The 19,504-nt window shown below is 36.3% G+C and overlaps 1 protein-coding gene across 1 annotated transcript in view; it reads left to right on the forward strand.

The window, feature by feature from the left end:
* Window positions 1–19,504, forward strand: part of ABCA13 (ATP binding cassette subfamily A member 13) — a 179,713-nt gene that overhangs the window by 100,085 nt on the left and 60,124 nt on the right. Inside the window, exons 36-41 of the mRNA XM_042048864.1 lie at window positions 2,688–2,934; window positions 3,885–3,974; window positions 4,561–4,633; window positions 6,188–6,306; window positions 7,260–7,347; window positions 14,076–14,184. Of these exons, the coding sequence (XP_041904798.1) occupies window positions 2,688–2,934; window positions 3,885–3,974; window positions 4,561–4,633; window positions 6,188–6,306; window positions 7,260–7,347; window positions 14,076–14,184 (726 nt within the window). The remainder of the gene's footprint in view (window positions 1–2,687; window positions 2,935–3,884; window positions 3,975–4,560; window positions 4,634–6,187; window positions 6,307–7,259; window positions 7,348–14,075; window positions 14,185–19,504) is intronic.

The raw sequence follows: 19,504 nt of genomic DNA on the forward strand, positions 1-19,504 counted from the left end.
TGTCATGGTTGCCTTTCAGAGATTCAAAGGGTCAAATGTTTTGAAGCCTCTTTCATTCACATTTCATGCATATGATCTATAAACAAGTCTGGGACTACAAAAAATATCTAATTCTGTGCTTCTGTTCTGGCATTTTGCTACTTTGATAAATGAGAGATAGCATACTTTACAATTTCAAGGATTCTGAGCTGGAAGCACTTACTGGATGTGTTTTATTCTAAAACCACTTGTACCCCGAAAATTTTTCTGCCTCTGAGTGTCTCAATTTTGTATTGCAACAACTATTGAGAGTCTTACCATGATAATATGAAGAACTTAATACATTTCTAAGAAGTTTTCTTTAAAAAAATTCTTAACAAGAATGTCTCCTCCTCCTACTCCAAATTACAGAATAAAAAATTCCAAACCTAAAATGTAATCCTTCTTGATCAGGGCACTTGAATGCTGAGCCAGAATCTGAATTCTGAAACTACTTTTTCTCTCCAGAGAGACTAAAAACCTTAAATCCCATTTGTGTTAGCTGTCAAATTAGCAAGCTATGGCTGTGATTAGAACTGCCTAAGGAAAGAATTTCTGTTCTATGGGATTTTCTGAGGAAAAAAACCCCAACATTTGGTTGTGAACTTAACGGAATAAATACCGGAATTTCCCCCCTTTCCCTTTCCCCAAAATAACCCCCAAATTAATTAGAGTTAATTATAGTCTGTTAAAATCAGATAATACTAATATTGAAAATGCCGGTCAAGCAGGTCAAGAGCAGGTTACTTAGTGCCATGTCCAGTCTGGTCTTGAGTTTCAGTTGTCTTCTTCACAGTGAAATTTATTTTCCTGGTATATGATATCAGAATTTCCCAGATACCAGCTGGTGCCTGTTGCAGCTTGTCCTTTCCCTGAGCAGGGATTTTGCTCCCTGATGCCACTAGCATCCTTAGGTGCTGCCAGAGAGCTGCTCCTGCTGCCAGCAGGTTCTCCTTGTCCACAGTGCCTGACATTAAGATGACTCCAAACAGGGTGGATCCCCTCCAGGTGCAGGTATGCACACACATCTGTGTTAAAAAGTACTGTTAGCCAGTGTTTTCCTCATCGTTGCCCCCGAGGGGCACCCCTACTAACCAGCTGCTCCTCAGCTAGATCCGGTATCCCTGCTCCCAGACTGCAGAATGGTGTCTGTCAGTCCAGCCAGTGATCCTTGTGGTCCTCCACACCCCATTCAACTGTGGGAGACCACATCACAGGCTTTGTTAAATCAGAATAAACAGCACATGCTGCTCATCCTTCATTCACCAAACCAGCCCTGTACTCATGCTGAGCTCTAGGTGACACAGTACAAATATATCATGTTTATTCCCAGTCATTTCTTGGTTTTCATATCCTGGGTGTTATCTTCTGGAGAATTTGATGTGTGACCTTCCCAGGGACTGAGGGTGATTAACCTGTATTTACTTGGAGAAATGAGTGCAGAATTTGAGCTCTTTTGCTCAATGACCATGGTCAGAAGTTTGGCTTATTTTCTGATTAATTTTTCTCCCTGTTTGCCTCACTTCTTGGATAAAACTCTGATAGAACAATGCAAAGGTTTGGGGATTAAACTCAGGAAAAAACTGCTTTAAGAGAAGGACAATTAATTTGAGGTTACTTGAGAACTTCCATACACATAGTTGTTTAAACATGGAACATGGAAATGCTGCTTAGAGTGATCTCAGTATGCAGAAGGAAGGTAAAAAGTGGCAAATCACAAGGGTTCATAAAATATAGCATGACACTGAGCACTATAATAAACTGGCTATTCAGTCTTGCTACAGTGCAAATACCTGTGGTAGTAAATCTGCCAGACACTGCTATGCTGTGAGGAAGGAAAGAGGATGAAGGACATTCAGTTGGGCAGGGCCACAGGCAAGAGAATTTGATAAGAACCTGCACATACCTAGAAGGCATTAGGGGCTAAAATGGAGGCAAAGTGATTTGTGTGATTCACAAGTGTCTGACAGAGAATGATAAAATAAAATAAAATGAAGGGAGAGACTATCAGCAAACTGATTGATTGGTGAGATGTTAATGAGCTGTGGACACACTCCCATGTGAATCTGAAGGACAGCCCATGAGCTCTGAAAACTGAACTGACTAACAAATATGAAAATTTTATCAGTCCCATATGAGCAGGGAAATGAAGGGAATGATTTTATGAGAATCCATGTGCCTAGCAACTGTGATGCTCTGTTAGATGCTCTGAAGATGATCCATTGAAATTTCTGTGGAAAAGTTGCCACTGATTCCAGCCAAGGTAGATCAAGACCTTAGTTCTAATACACGACATATTTGTCAAAGTAAATTTTCCAGGAACAAAGGTGGCAAGGCACAAGGAATGACTGTACCAGTGCAGGACCATAGGGAATACCTAGGGAAAATAGGTATTCAGTAAGCCATTAGCTGTGCACAGGAAGCTATAGCAGTGTGTTAACTGAATATCTGTTTTTTCTCATAGGAAGAGTTAATTAGTTAATTAGTTTTACTTGGAAGTGATGTGGTATGGGGCTATACTATTCCATTCAGGAGAATGTGCTTGTTTTATGTAGTTTGGTTTTATTAGAGCTAAGAGGCCGTTATGTTCTACATTTGACAATGTAGCATATGAAATTTTAATTTGATTTTCCTTGTTTGTCAAGAGGTTGTTTCTTTGTCTCACTTAGATATTTCACTTGCGGGAGCCTTGAGTGTGCGTGGAGCCCGCCTTGCTCTCACACAGATTGTGGCCCTTCTGATGAAAAGGTTCCACCACATAAGGCGAGACTGGAGAGGAAGCCTGTCAAATGTGCTGCTGCCCGTCCTCTTTGTTGCACTGGCAATGGCCTTGTTTAGTGTGAAGCCTCTGGCCATCAATTATCCTTCTCTCAAGCTGACACCAAGACTTTATGACAATGCAGAATCCTTCTTTAGGTAAAGGGCTCATCCATCATCATCAATATCCAGTGTTCTGGGACCTTTACCCTTGAGTTCTCATATTTTAAAGAATGTTTGTATTCTAGAAAGAATGATAGGTTACTTTTGAGAATAGTTATGTGGGGTTTTTCTCAGATGTTTAGTACACTTTTATAGATTATTATGAAGGAAAGATAAAATTAGAAAATCTTTGTGTGAAGGATTTTCTGGAGGAAAGGGCAAAGACTTTGGAGAAGATTGAACTCAAATCAATACCAGCCATGACCATTTATATGTAAATGGACAAGTGTATTTGAACAATCCTTTGCATGCTTCATTTTAAAAAATTGCTTAGGACTGAAGCTATTTTCTCAAAACAATTCTTCGGTTTAAAAATGCTACACAGTATTAACAAAGCCTGCTGCCCTTCTTACTCAACTTAATTTCTAAATGTTCAGCTTTGAAACCAACTAGATTATTTATTTATTTATTTATTCATTGACTTTTAGTGTACAATATCTATGGAATTAATTTTTATAGAGTGAATATCACATGTATGGGTCACTTTCTCTACTGTGCAAATGTACAGATAAACATAACAAGATGCTGTTTGAACTTATAAATATAATATAAATTTATTTTATAAGCATAAAAAATTTTAGCCATGCTAACTGCTAGGAATAAAGGATTATAAAGAGAATGATGCCCATGGGTGGATGTTGAGATTTGTTTAGCCATAATTGTAATGAATTTTCTTTACATGCTCACATAGAGTTTTTTGAAATGAGATTACTTTGGTATGTTTCCTATGCATGGATTTTATAGTCCCTTAATTTCTTGGAAAATACATAGGACCTTGAGCCTGAAGGTTAATAGAGCTAAACATATTAATATGTCTTTATTTATTTTCTTTTTTTAAAATTTTTCTTTCCCCTTCACTCCTTACCCCTGTGGCCCACTTTGAACAGCACTGAAGATGATAACCTAGGAAACCTTTCTCAGATTCTACTGGGATATTTCTCTGACTGGGACCTCACATGCACAGATTCACAACCTGGGTAATTGTGACTAATGTAACTATTTCCTTAATTTTAAGTGTTGAACTTTTCTTTTTTTTTCTTTCTCTGTAATGGATTATCTTAGGCTTTTTTTGGCAGCATGGGGTTAGTGACAAATCTGTTCTGATAAACGAGCTGGCATCCAGGTAAAGAGCATAAGTAGGCTTTACTGTTAAAAGGTCTGATCTATACAGCTTAAAAGTCAGTGGCAGTAATCTGATTAATTTTACGGTGATTTTGATCAAGTCTTGTGTCCATAGGAAGGATAAATAGATGATAAGGAAAATACTTGTTAGGAAGCATTCTAGATTTCCAAATTCAGGAATGCAGTGGTGACAATGCTTTAGTAAGTGCTGCAAATATGAGACATGAAGCTCATTCGATGCCTATAAAAATATTTTTAATAAATCAACTTTGATAAAAATGAGTAAAATTTGTATCACTTTAGACAGAGCTGCCACTGTGATCAAATACTAAGAAGGCGTTCAGCATGCCAGATCTGCTCATTACTCTCTGGATTTCTTCTGTTAAGTGATATATTCCTTTCATTTGATAGCTATACTTTTATTACATTTATTCCCATTAGAAAAAATAATTCATGCTGGCAGATAGAATCTATGTCATCCCAGGATTCGTGCGAATGTGTGTCTGAACAGGAGGTATGTAGTTTTTTATTTACTTATGTATGTAAAAAATATGTGTGCGTATATTATTTCTAATTCATTGGCTGCTGTTTTTGAAGGGCTAGTGAAAGTGATGAGGAAATAAATCCTCACAGGTCCAGCCTTATTATGATTGGCGATTTACTTCTGTTTCAGCTAATGAAATTATACACAAATTTCTTGTTGATGTATATGAACACATATGTGCACTAGAAATGGCTATAGATTGATTCGAAATAACAGGAACAGAGACAGCCGAACTATTTTCAGCAGATGCAACTTACTTTAAATGTGTTACAGGACTCTGATTAAGAAAAATCATCATGTACAACAAGGTTAAAGTATAACACTTCCATAACATCTGGAACACTGCCTACTTTCAAAGGGAAGTGTGGGTGAACGTAGCTGATAGAACCCACCAGGGAATCTACACATGAATGAGATTTAATTGTTAGAGTTTGCTTTTGGCTTGGATTTTGGGTTTGAAAATACATCAGGCTTGAAGACATGAAGGATTTTGAAAAACATAATGAATTTCTGACCTTCTTGACTAATGACTTTTCCTGCTGACTTGCTCTGGGTTGAGTAATAAACAAGAGTATGAAACTGTGTCTGAGGTGGCAAATGTACTTCCCCAAAAGGGAATATCCTACAAAAAAGTTTCTTTTGTTTATAAAGATATAATTATTTAGAACAAGAGTTGCATATGAAATATAGCAATACTGTTTTGGGAAAAATGAAAGGAGGAAGCTAGTTTTTTGTTTTTCTGGGCAAGGAATAAGTTTGTCTTTAATACTAATGAAACTTATACCTAAAATACAAGAAGGTTGAATAAAATACAAATGGGAACTTACACAGGGAGAGGCCTATTAACCATGAAAACTGAAAGGAGAGAAGTTGCTTGACAATGGAGGCAGAACTTGTATCTGTGAGCTATGTATGAGCAATCTTTGAGAGTGAATTTTTAATTTCTGTAGGGTCGAGACATCAAAAAAGCATTAAAATTTTTCAGTTGGTTGACATAAAGTGCTTTGTAAAGCTTCTGAGGTAATTGAGTCTAATATCTGTCACCTTTCTTTGGTTGTGAAAATGTCCCACTGAATCATTAGAAGACATCTTCCTTTATTCTTTTCTTCAGCCCATCAATGAAATTTTTAGAAGCATATAACATTAATTAGAATTTTGATTTCATCTCATATTTATCTGGTGCCTATTTTGTGTTTCTTCTCAGGAAAAGCAAAGAAATAGCAGTCTTGCCTCTTTCATTGCTGTAAACATTCCTAAACTTATATACAAGTTTTGATGTTTTCAAAACAAACTGACTGACAGGGCTGCAAGAGAAATCAAAGGGATTCCTAATATGTAGCTGACACAATCGTTTGAGTTGCTTTACAAAACTAAACATAATTTATTGAAAATCTGTTAAAGCTGAGAAAGGCAAATCCAGTTAAAAAGAAATGCTGTAAAATCTGCATAAAAATCCAAAAATAAGGCTAAATGTAGTGCCACTGTTTTAAAAAAATGCTTTACTTAAGTATACTTTTTTTTCAGATGTGCTCAAGCTTCAATACCTCTGCTCCCTATGTGAAGAATAAGAGAGGACATATTTTGTATAATCTTTCAGGGTTCCCTGTGGAAGAGTATTTAGTGTGGTCTTCCAACAAAACAAGGTAACCTTAAAATGTCTAGCCTTTGGCTGTCGTTTGCATATAAACCCCATAGTCCTTCCTGATCCAAGGAATAAACATTTGTCACTGAGAATATAAACGTTAGTTGTCTTTATCTGGTGATTGTTATCAAGGCGTAGAGTCAGGCTGCCATTCAAGGTAGCATGACAGCCGCTCAGTGGTCCCATCTCAGAACTTCCTCCAGCAGTTGCATGATGATTGGCTCTAGGCATACTCTGGACTTTCTTCCACGTACTGAGTTATTTTAGCATCTCAGAGATGCATATCTAAACCAGGTGAACAAGATAATTTCCATTCCTCAGAGACTCAATCAAACAGAGGTGGATATGCTCCAATTAAAATTTTCTTTGAAGTAAAAAGGGCTGCTATGCCCCTGGCAGTACTTCATAATCTGTGATATCAGCAACAGAGGTTATCTGCTGTATTTTGAAGCTACTTATGTGCCCTTACAGCTCAACCACTGCTGATAATGTAAGTGGAAATATTAGACTAAATATGATTTTATAGAGGAGAAGAAAGTGTTAGCCACTTATGTATTAAAAGAAGGTGTATCTGATTTAATATAAAGAGAGGTAAGCATTTTTGGGTGAAAGATTTGAGCTAACATATGAATGGAATAGGAAGAAATAAAGCTGTTTAAGATGCTGCTGGAAGTCAGTAATACCTTACAACCCTTCCTGTTGCTCAGAGATTTCAGCTTTCAAAAAGCAAAAATTCTTATCTAAGGGAATACCTTTGCTAGAAAAGAGCCAGTAATATTGACCTGATTAAAAACTACATTGTCCCCTTCCTTTTTAACGAGGAGTTTTTGAGGGGTGAAGTTTTACTTTTAGTTGAAAAAGAAAGCATTATTGTAGCTATCTCAACTTTACCCTTGCAAGCAAACTGCAAGCTTAAAGCAGATCACTCTTTGTTACTTTAATTTCTGCTACCAGATATGGTGGTTGGTCTTTTGGAGGGAGGAAAGCATTTGAACTTCAAGATAAAAAATTGAATAACACCAAATCTCAGCCCCTGGCTAAGGTAAGAGTTGCATGCATGTGTGCACATCTGTATATATGTATTGATTACTTTTTCAGGCTTCAGACATCACAGCACTTAGCAAATAATAAATCATTACATAAAATCCTTGCACTGAATAATTGGGAGAAAATCCTCTGTCTCCTATAGTCTAACTCTGTTCATAATTCTTGAAGTATTCTCCTGTGTTTGAGAAACAGTTTTAAATCAGTCAAATGATATAGCTTTTGTTTGTTTGCTTGCCTTTTTCCAGTGAATTAATTTTAGAATCTAAGTTTAAATCTTGTTTCTAGATAGCCAGCCAAATAATAATTTTTTTCTGTCTTCTCCAAAAAGCCAGTGTCACAATTGGCCAAAGTGCACTGAACATCACAATAAGGAGTGGCTATTGATGCTTTTTCATGCCTACAAGGGATACTTTGCTTTGCTTCATTTCTCTTACCACCTTTCCCCTAAGAGTAAAAGCATTTTCTAGGAGCAGCTCCTTCTGCATAACATATATACCATCCTTTTCTCAGAAGAACCTTTCTAAAACATTCTAAGGGAAATAAAATCCCCTGCGTTGGTAAGTGCTTGTTAGCCTCCAGGTCTCATCCCAAGTTTTCACGGTAGGGAGATACTGTACCACTCCACTGCATACCAAAAGGCCTCAAGGAAAAGCCCTTTATTTTAGTTGTGCTTAGAATAATCCTTCTTCTTTGACTTTTGCGATCCATTCAAATGTAGATGTGTTATGAGTAGAGGAACAGCAGTTTTGGAGAAACATTGATGCATATCAGTGAGTGGTTGTTGGGGTCTTCCCCCCCACCATGTAGTCCTGGGAGAGGGGCCCTGGGGGGGAGGCACGGGGTTTCCCTGCCCCTGGTCAGCCTCATTCCCCATTGGTTGTTCTGTGTTCCCTGCGTGGGCAAAGGACCCTCGGGTCCCGTGATTGAGCAGTTCCTCGGCAGAGCCCCGGCCATGCGGCTGGAGAAATAAACATCTCTGAAACATCTAGCAAGAATTGGTCCATATATATTTCTTTTCCATGGGCCTCGTTGTTTGATACGCGTGTTGCAGTATCCCACTGTAACAAGTGGTCTCTGTTTGTGTATTTGAGGCAAACAAGATTTAAGAGGAAGATATGCATTTTCCAGATTCCAGATTAGTATATGAAAAAAAGATTCTTCTGCCTTTAAATTGTTTTATGTAAATATAGATTTTATTTGCTTTTATAAAAAAAGAATACAAGGAACAGCATAAGTAAGCTTCATCCCAAATCCATTTTGGGACAAAGTGTTAGAAAACAATATAGATATTCTCCAGACCAATATAATTTCATGCTTAGTTTTGCAAAATCACTTCCTCTTTCTAATGCCTTTTCCATATAATTTGTTAGAAATCTCCCTATTTTGTATACAAATCTGAGCACATAGATTTTGGTTATTTATAATCTCTCTTCTAGTCCCATATATTTTATAGTTTTGAACTCCAGTTCCATCATTCCTTCATTAGAAACATGAAGGTTTTCAGTAAGATTTTTTTTCTGACTCTCTTTAATCATTTTAAACTCTTGTTTTGGCATGCTTGCACTGTGGTTTTTGTCAGGTTTTTTTTTTTTTTAATATATTTGGTATAGAGCTCCACCTGCCATCAGGACAGGGATAAATTATAGTTATACTCTTAGTAAGTAAGCTTTCTGACCCAAAGCAAATAGTAGAGTAAATTTATAAAGGGCACTGTGTTATCTAAAGTATCTCCTGGAAGTGTCTTTCAAGTGATGCAATGTCAAGTTATTGCATTAACCTTTCAGTAACTAATGACCAGATTTTTACTTTGACCTTTCAGGTTTGTTCGTGAGACAGTGAATATACCCTTTACATAGCCTGGTATGAAAGAAAATGAGAAATTTGCATTTGAAGAGAATTACTGTATGACTCACTTCATTTTAGAAAATTTCTGAGCCATTAATATTAACCTGATTAGAAACTACATTGGCCCCCTCCTTTTTAACAAGGAAGGAGTTTGTGAGGGCTGAAGTTTTACTTTCAGCTGGAAAAGAAAGCATTAGTGTAGCTATCTCAACTTTACCCTTGCAAGCAAGCTGCAAGCTTAAGGCAGATCACTCTTTTTTACTTTAATTTCTACTACCAGATATGGAGGTTGGTCTTTTGGAGGGAGGAAAGCATTTAAACTTCAAGATAAAAAATTGAATAACATAATTTTAGAAAATTTCTGAATCTTTATACATTCTTCTCCTGTACTCAAAAAGCCAGCAATTTTCTTGTTCAAATTAAAAATGTTTATTTAGTACCTATTTTACTGTACCTAATCATACTGTGCTGTATATACTGCATAAGTGGTATATGCATGCACGCCAAGAATGTGTATATGTACACACAAGAGAGAGAATATATCTACCACATGACAAATGTGGCTGATTAAAACCATTGATTATTGGCATTCATGGATGATCAGTGCCATGTAACAAAAGCACAACTTCTCAAATTTTTTGTATTTTCATGGCTGTATATTCTTTGGCTTCCTCTGATAATATGGTAAAAAAATTATTCCATAATAGTTTCACTGTTGCTGTTTTTTGTAGCATAGTGAAATATAGGAAGAACATGTGGTGATTTTAAATACTGCTGAAAGGCAAACTGTACTGTTCACATGTCATTTGGAAGAGTAAATTTTTCCAATCCCAAAGGTTGGGACTTGAAGCTTTACAGTACAGTAACTGTATAAGTGTCCAGGGAAAAAAATTTACATCTTTCCAGCCTAATATCAATCATGAATCTGGTCCAGCAATGCTTAGGGACTTCTCTGCTCCTTCTCACCCTTTTTTCTTGATAGGCCATATGTTAGTTGAAATGTCAGTCTAGCTTTATTTTGGAATATTGATGGCAAGTAAAAGATTATATAATAATGTAAAACACATCTTCACAGAACTTCTATCTGATGTGGTGAGGGGTTGTATTTTTCCTTGGAAAAGAATTTTCCTAACTATGGATAGGATGAAAAAGAAAAATTAATTATATTGATGTATATATTTTTCTTTTCCTCAGCTCTTTTCTGCCCTCTGTAAATAATTACCTGTGTGGCACAAGAGAAATATGAAAGATTTTTCAGCTAGAGCTAATATATTTCCTTTTTTTATATTTTACCTTTGCTAACAATTTTGAATAAAAAACAAGCCTTTAGAAAAAAGACCTTACATGTACCTTCTGTTGAAGTGAACAACCTTATATGTTTCTTTTTCCAGATTATAATAAATTAAATATCCATCTTCAATTTGGTTATTTCCTGGTGGTTTGATTCAGTTACATAATGTAGCTTGAAGGATAATTCCAATTAACATGTTGGATATTGAAATATATTGTTACACACAATGCTCTATTGTGGTTCTGTATATTCATTTGAATACTGGTAGCATTACTATATTTCAAAGGTGTTCTCTGAATATTTGTGACCTTTCCCCTGCCTGAATTAAATGAGGATGTGTTGTCAGAATTTTGCTTTGTTGGGGTTTTTTTGCCTTTTTTTTTTCTTCAATACAACAAATACAATTGCAGTGGAGTTTCATTATGTATGTATGTATAACTTTCTATTCTGCAAAAGTCTTTAAAAAAATATAGAAGAGGAGATAGGCGTATGGGGCTGTGAAAAAGACAGGTTACCCTTGATCACTTGTTTTTGTCTTTTTGCCCTGATTGCTATTTGCACAGGACATCCTGCAGTGCAAAGATTTTCAGTTTTCCTCAGGAATCTTAGGTTCTCTTTCACTACATTTCTTTAAAGACCACTCTTGTTGATTAATGAATGGGAGGTCTAGATTGTTTAATAGTTTGTGGGAACTGAACTGGAGAAGAACAAAGGAATTTCATGACTTTCCAAAGAGGGGAAGACTTTGGGGCTTGTTTTTTTTTTTCTTTTCTTTAAATGTGGGGACATAAGAGTTTGAGACACTTGAATGCCATTACATGGCATGTGGAAGACATCCTGGGGATCAGGCCCAGCCAATATGGTTTTACAAAGGGCAGGTCCTGCTTGACCAACCTGACCTTCAAAGTGACCTGCTTAACAGATAAGGGAAAGGCTGTGGATTTTGTCTATCTAGACTTCAGTAAATATTTGGCACTGTCTCCTACAGCATCCTCCTTGAAAAACTGGTTTCTCGTGGCTTGGATGACTGGCTATTTGATGGGTAAAAAACTGAATGTATGGCTGGGCAAGAGAGTTGGGGTGTTAAATCCACTTGGTGCCTGGTCACTAGCAGTGTTCTCCAGGGCTCAATTTTGGGACTGGTTCTATTTAACATCCTTGTTGATGATCTGGATCTGGAGATTGAGCACACCCTCAGTAAGTTTTCAGATGACCCTAAGCTGTGTGGGAGTGTTGATCTGCTTGAAGGTAGGAAGGCTTTTCAGAGAGATTTGAACAGGCTCAATCATTGGCCTGAGGACAGCCTCATGAGGTTCTATAAGGTGAAATGCCATGTCCGGCACTTGTGTCCCAGCAACCCCATGCAGCGCTACGGGCTGGTGGAGGAGTGGCTTGAGAGCTTTTCGGCAGAAAGGGACCTGGGGGTGCTGGTTGACTGGAGACTGAATATGAGGCAAGGTGTGCCTAGGTAATAACATCTTGCCCTGTATCAAGAGTAGCATAGCCAGAAGGACCAGGGCAGTGATTTTCTGCCTGTATTCAGCATTGGTGAGGTTGTACTTCAAGTACTGCGTTCAGTTCTGGGCCCCTCATTTAAAAACAACATTGTGGTGCTGAAGCATATCCAGAGAAGGGCAACAGGGCTTGTGAAGGGTCTAGAGAACATTTCTTATGAGGAATTGCTGAGAAAGCTTGGTTTTAGTCTTGAGAACAGGAGGCTCAGGGGGACCCCATTCCTCTCTACAACTCCCTGAAAGTAGGTTATAGTGAGGTGGGGCTGGTTTCTGCTGCTGTGCCTGCAGTGAGAGGACAAGAGGAAATGGTCTTTAGCTGAAATAGGTGAGATTCAGATTAGATATTAGAAAAAAATCCACTGTTAGAGGGGTCAGGCACTGGAATAGTTTCCCCAGGGAGCTGGTGGAGTCATCCCTGAAGATGTTTAAGAAGTATCTGGATTTGATGTTGGGTGATGTGGTTTAGTGTTCTAGGAGTTAGTTAATGGTAGTGCTGGGTTGGTGGTTGGATTTCATGATGTTACAGATCTCTTCCAACCTTGATGATTGATGATGCTGTTGAGATTTCAAGCAGTTGTGAATACCACACAAAGAAGAGCAGAAAATGTGAAAGGTAATGCAGGCAAGAACAATGGCAGATCAAAGCTGCTGATCTTTTTAATAATGACTAACAGAGCTTGTTGCGAAGAAGATTCAAGGGTGAGAGGCAGAGAAGAAATGACAGTGGAGCTCAGAGTGGTTCTTGGAATCATGATCTAGGATAGATGGGAGGAAAATTAAAAGGAGAGTCAGAGCACTGTAAACCCCAACTCACAAAAATGTGGAGATCCAAACAAGTAGGTGGTCAGGAGAAAGAATCAGAAGAAAATAATTATTAAGAAAGGGAAACAGAACTGAAGTTTAGGCAGCCTGCACTGGGAAATATAAAGGAGAATGTGTCAGAGAAAAGAGTTGAATTCTGGAACTAGCATCCAAGTAAGGCTTGTAGTTAGATAGTATAAGAAAAAAAGAAAAAAAAAGAAAAGGCAGAATTATATGCGAGTAAAAGAGAACAGCATCAAAGCAATGATAAGAAAATCTTTAGGGAAGTTTCCAAGATGTAACTGTATAGATGGTAATTTTAGAAATTATCTAAGAAAACTGAAATCTTGGAAGAGGAGTATTAAGGCAATAAAGATTTATATTAAATCCTGTTCACTTTGCAGTATGATTCAGAATCCAGACACTGAGAATTGCCCTACCTAGGACGTACAAAACGCAGATTACAAAGAGCTGATATAAAGAGGGAAAGGTTAGGAGTTTTTCAACTGTTTAAAATAAAAGGGAGAAGAAAGGGTTTTATGATGTGAGGAACAGATAGTAATCAGATGGTTTAAATGTCACTGAAACTGAAAATAAACATACTTAATAATTTGACCTAGTTTCCAGTATGGATAACATAGGTTCAAAGGCACTATGATTAACAGTAATGTATCAATTTTCTGTATCAATTTCCTCCATGCCTAACAAGCCACTGATGCTTGCTGATGGTGGAGACAGCTTTTTCTATGGAATAGTTTCATACCTTGTAAACAGTGTCTTCTTGATTCTTTCTTTTCCTCTCTTTCTAGGATATTCTCTTCCTAGATGTTTTTTGCTATGTATCTCATGTAGATATTATTTAGAGAAGTCTCTTTGGAATTTCAGTGATTCTTCCAATTTTAACACTAGTTTTGCTCATCTTTTTGTATTTTTGATTAAACTGGCAGGTGTTATTTTCACATTGTTCTTCCTCTACTTGTTCAACCAGATGTGTGTAAAGGAGGGGGGACACAGTGTTCCATTAAATCAGAGAATCTCAATTTAATAATAAACATATATGTACAGATCCAACAATACAAAACTGCTGCATGCTGTTGAAAGACCTATGCAAATCAGTTGATTCTGTTCTGCCTGGTTGACTTTGTTCTATAAATAGATGTCATAATAGGAGAATTAGATATCCTTCATGCAATTCTTAAAGGTATGTAAGTTTGCACATCAGCATTCAGATTGAACTAATTTTTGATTGACAATTTCCATTCTTTCTTCCAGGTGTGGTATAACCAAAAAGGTTTCCATTCTCTGCCATCCTACTTAAATGAACTCAATAACTTCATTTTGTGGCTAAATTTACCTCCTAATGAGGATTGGAGACAGTATGGTAATAGTCTTTCTTTGTATTTTGGAAAGTAGTTTTTAAATTAAAATAATTTTAAGTATGAAAATTTTTGATAGTTTACAGTAGGATTTCAGAGTCTCATTTCTTGGGGGGATTAAAAAGTGAAAATTTTAATGACACAGAAAGTTTATGTGAAGAATGAAGTAAAGTAAAATTTGAATTTAAAGCTCACCATGCCATATGAGTTCCTCACAAACACATTCCTGTGGAATAAGGGTAAATTGGTTTGGGATGTTAGTCCCTGTGAAACTACTGTTAGGGCTTGCTTAAATAGAATGACTAAGGCACAACAAATATGGATTTATAACTTCTTTGGCACTTTGTTATATCTCCTTACATAAATATCCTGGGTAAATCCAGATTAGCCTGTAAATTCACACTGCAATGTGATGTTTCATAGCATCCTGTTACTCACGGAATAGGAAAGGCTATCATATATAATTACTGTACATAAAAAAAGAGCAATTAATATATTTGACATGTGAATTCTCTGATTCAGATATCCCTAAACTTTATAAAAACTTGTTAAAGTAAAAATTTTATGAACTAACCTCTAAAAAAATAACTGCAGTCAAAGACTCAGGTGTTAACACAGGTGAACTTTCTAGTTTGAAATCCGAGTGTGATTGTCCAGGTTAAATTCTATTCATTCCAGTTTCCTTCATTCTTAAGATTCTGCTAAAGAGGAATTTGGTTTAGAGAAATTTTTTAAAAAGAGTTTATGACCAATTTTTGAGTGTTTTTGTAAAGTTAGGATGGTTGTCTGTAATGCTAAAATGTTTTTCAGTGTTTTTATAATGAAGCAAGAAGACTAAATCAGTGAAAATAGGGAAGGAATCCTGAACACTTAAAAATAGAAATTCATTAAAAAAACTTTCCGGAATGTCAAAGAAAAAAAGAGTAATGGGTTGCTTTCAAAATGGCTGGGCTTTTATTTTTCTAAATGAATGAGAATGGATCAAAGGTAGTGTGCTTATGCAGAAACTTTGAATGAAATGAAATCCAGTATTTTAATGAGAATTTTTAATAGATATCAATTTTTAATCAACTTTCCTTGTGCCTCATGAGTCATACTGATGCTAGCTTTTTTTCTGCATCATTAGATATCCCATTTTAGAGCTTCAATGTTTGTGTACACTTATATCTGTCGTGGAGAATCAGGGTTTGCTGTCCTGCTTAGAGTAAAAGAAAATGATAGTTGTCCCAAGGATTTTGGAAATGTTTTACTTTTTGATGTTTCATGACACAGAAACACAGCAAGTAAAACAGTGCTTAAGAAATACTTGAAGTCTTGTAGTGACATCTGTACATTATATGAGCTTGTGGCAGAATATGTTAGCTGTCTGCAGAAATAGAGCTTAAGAACTAGACAGTAATTTATTTATGTGTTCATCTATTGGAGAAGTGCAATAAAGATGGACTGATCATGCTCTTGAGGCACAATGCAGTGGGAACTTTCACAAAAACCTTGGGAAGAGACGTCAAGTTACCTACCTATATATCTGTATGTGTGTATTTGTTTGTGTACACACATTTGTATGTGTGTGTGTGTGTACACATGTGTATATTTGTGTATTTTTTGTGTAGAGACCAATACATACATATGTATATTTTATTTCTAAAAAACTCAACAGTTTTCTGGTGCTATATGGGCCACTTTGACTTTTAACTTTCTCTTATTTAAGGATACTGTTCTAACAGAGAAGAACTATTAATATGCTTTTGTTATTCAAATTGTTATATGCAGTCCTGTAAATCAGCAGTCAGAAGATCATGTACTCTACTCCAACACTGAAATCTATTATTTTTGATTTTTTTTTTTTCTTCCAAACCCTGTTTATATGCAAGGTCAGTTCTAGAATATTGTTGGAAATTGCTGTGAGGAAACTTGTTAAGATCTTGCAGAAACATGGCTTTGTAGTTCTGCCTTGCATTAGTGCCTTGTTATTTCACAGAACAACCTTTTTCCTGTCAACAGAACCAGTGCTTCTGTATTACTTTTAAGTGACATAAAATTAATTTAGCCCTTTGAAAGGGGCTGTAAGGACAAAGGCTTTTCTTCTTACACAAAAAAAAAAAAAAAAAAAAAAAAAAAAAATCTTGCTTTACAGGAAGAAACTTACTACAGCAGAGTAGAGCATTGCCATGGATATAAACACAATAGCAGCAACTATGATATTCAAACACCCTTGAACGAGGTCAACAAGTACAACAACTTCAGTGCTCATACAAAAGCTAAGAAACCCTTTCACTTTGAGGTTATATTCTGTGTGTATTTCTTGAACATGAACCCAGTTAGAGTTCTCCCAACATCTTTGGAGGAGGGAAGAGTCATTACTGACCACATGCCGAGTTCTACCTGCTTTGCCCACAGGGACAGATCCAGTAACTTTCATAAGAGATCAGTACCACTGGTCCAAGTTTGTGATAGGTTTTGATAATAAGGAGCTGAGCAGGAGGCTAATTTCTTTTGTCTGAAGTCTTTTCTGCAGTCAAGAGGATACAGGGAATATAGACTTATGATTTGGTAGGAAAGTTTGAAGGAAGAAATTTTACCCAAGAGTAAAGAGCACATATGCTAACTTGCACTGGTTTATCTTCATAGGGATTTGTATCTGTTAAAAAAAAACTTTGAAAAAATTTGATTACTGCTTTTTGTTCTATCAGTCCAAGTTACTGACTTTTCAGCATTCGGGAGCAGGAAATTATATTTATTTAGTAATAAAAAATCCTTCCTTTTTGCTATAGTGTAATCTGATCTTCAAATCCTTTCTCTGCAAGTGGAGAGATTTCTCCTCACCCCTCTCTCTTAACAATATGGGATTATTTCTAAATTTCTCTGTGAGGATGCTTGGAAAGTTGCAAAGTTTTTTTCTTGTAATTTTCATGTAAAGAGTGGTATGATTGTTGAGGAAAATGTGTGTGCCCAGCTGGAGGTACATGTAACTAGATGGAGTAACTGAAATTGGCCCGATCGATTTATATCAGTTTATTGTCGCTAATGGATCAGTTGTCTCTTTTGGAACAGCAGTTCAGTAATACTTGTATAAAAATATCTCATCTTCTTTGTCATGTGGATACCCACCCCTACCTTCATTATCATGTAAGTCTGTGATTCTGTTGCGGGAAAAAGTCCTCTGTCTTACTGTGGAGGAAACTAAATACATTGTTTCCTAGTGGATTATAAATTCAGTGGCAGATAATGAAAATAAACATGTTAATAAAGAAAAAAAAAGGTGTAAGACTCTTCAAGAGAGGAGGCAAGAAAGTTTTGTCAAAACCCTTCACCTCTGACTGGTATTCAAGCTTATATGAATGACATTTTCTAATCTCTTTCTGAAATGCTGCATTCCTACATTTAAGTAATGTAATTGTGAGCAAATAAAAATGGAATAATGAAGCAAGAGGAATAAAAAAACTAAAAGGCAATACTTTTTGCTTAAGCTTAAGTTAGAAATTTTGATCAAATAAAACTTACTTTTCACACCTAATTGTGTAACACTGAGTCAGAATGAGTTTGTCATGCTGGAGTACAGAAGGACTATAACCTCCCTCTTAGGGTAAGGCTATATAAAGAAAAAAGGAGTGGTTATCATCTACAATGATGTCTGTAAAGTAAAGTGGTCAAAAAAAGTTCTTGCATCATTATTCAAAGAACAGAAATGTCTCAATATAGAAAGGGCTTTTCGATGAAGCTGCCCCACCTTAGGATTCCTATTGAAGTAATTGATTTTTTTAAAAAATATTTCATACTAGGACTTGTAACCTTTCATGTATCATCCTCTATTATTTCATATTCAATTCTTCAAAAGAGCGGGAGGGATCAAGGGAGTCATTTTCAGCTGAATTTTGGTGGAAAGTGGCTGTATAGTTTCCTGAATTCTTTGTAAATTATAACTTTAAACCTTTTTACAAAGGAAATTGTGAAATGGCCTTTAGGTGAAACCCACTTAACCATGTCTAATTAGTTTGGGAAAGTAAAATAGAAACCATTAATGATGGTGCTGCCTGTGAAATTCTCCATAAAATATAAATCATAATTTTCAGTTAACAGTAATGTCTCATTTTATGTAAATAGAAGTATTGTCATATATATATACTACCTCCATTTTTCTTAAACATACTATTTTATTTAATCTGAAATAAGATATCTGGAATAAAAAACCCTAGATTGGTCTTCCATTCAAGTCTGCAACAATCATGATATTTAGAATCAGTAGCACAGATCTAAATTGATCTATGTACTCATGACTCAACATAAGAGATAGTTTACAAAGAAGTGCCAAGAGGCATGTTCAGACACACCCAAAATACAGCGCAGAACCACAATATATACCTAAGGACAGCTCTGACTACCTATGGTGATGGCATACAAGCTTGAAGACCTTTAAGGTTTTTTCCTCTAGATTTCTCCAATTGACACTGAAAAATTACTTCTGGGTTCATATCACTTTCCTCATTTTTACTGAAAAAACACAGATTTTGAAATTGTTTATGTAGAAAGTTGTACCCAGGTGGGATGGACTGGACTACCAGCATCTTCTGTTCTTTATCGTGTACACGATGGACACATCCAACTCTCTGAAGTTATGACAAATTCTGTGTCCCTTTATTTTCTGACAGATGGTCAGCTGGTTTAGATGTGATAGAAGATCTAGAGCACTTTCCCTTGAAGGTACAGATTGCAGGCTGTTAATAAGATGTTGGTATGGGGAAAGGTGTCCTGACTTGTGCAGCTTCTGAATGGCAACAGGGCAGGATGCAGAATGTTCACATCAAATGTATTTAATGTGGATGCACTTTCCTTTTTCCTGTGAGCTTTCCTATCCAGAATGGAAAAGTATAGTATTTTATTGTAGGAAATGTTGTAATCCTTCTAATATTTTATGAAGAATTTATTTCACTAGGTTAGGGATGCCTTTTTAACAAATTAGAATCTAAAATTAATTTAATCAAGAACAATGTAAGGAAAGGAGTAGGAATATTCCACCTGGAAGGGAGAATACCAAGGGGAAATCACAGAGAAGCTGAGCAGGGTACAATGAATTGTTTACTGCCTCTTCTACTATTAAGCATATAGCATGGGGCTCCCAGTGTCATGTCCAATGTAAATACACTCCCCCACCCAGACCCTAGTTGTTCCTGAAGTTTACAGTTAAACTGTAAAACTCTGACTACTTCCACCCTCTTTTTTCCATTTTTATGGCTTGCAGGACTGGTAAAAATCCCCTTGTTCTCAGCTGTATAAAGCAAAGTCTTTCACTGAGCAATACGAGAGATGACAACTGAGCCTTTTAAATTA

Source organism: Corvus kubaryi, unplaced genomic scaffold, assembly GCF_017639235.1.
Source record: "Corvus kubaryi isolate FWS band 111438036 unplaced genomic scaffold, C.kubaryi_AGA036_p1.0 68, whole genome shotgun sequence".
NCBI lineage: Eukaryota > Metazoa > Chordata > Aves > Passeriformes > Corvidae > Corvus > Corvus kubaryi.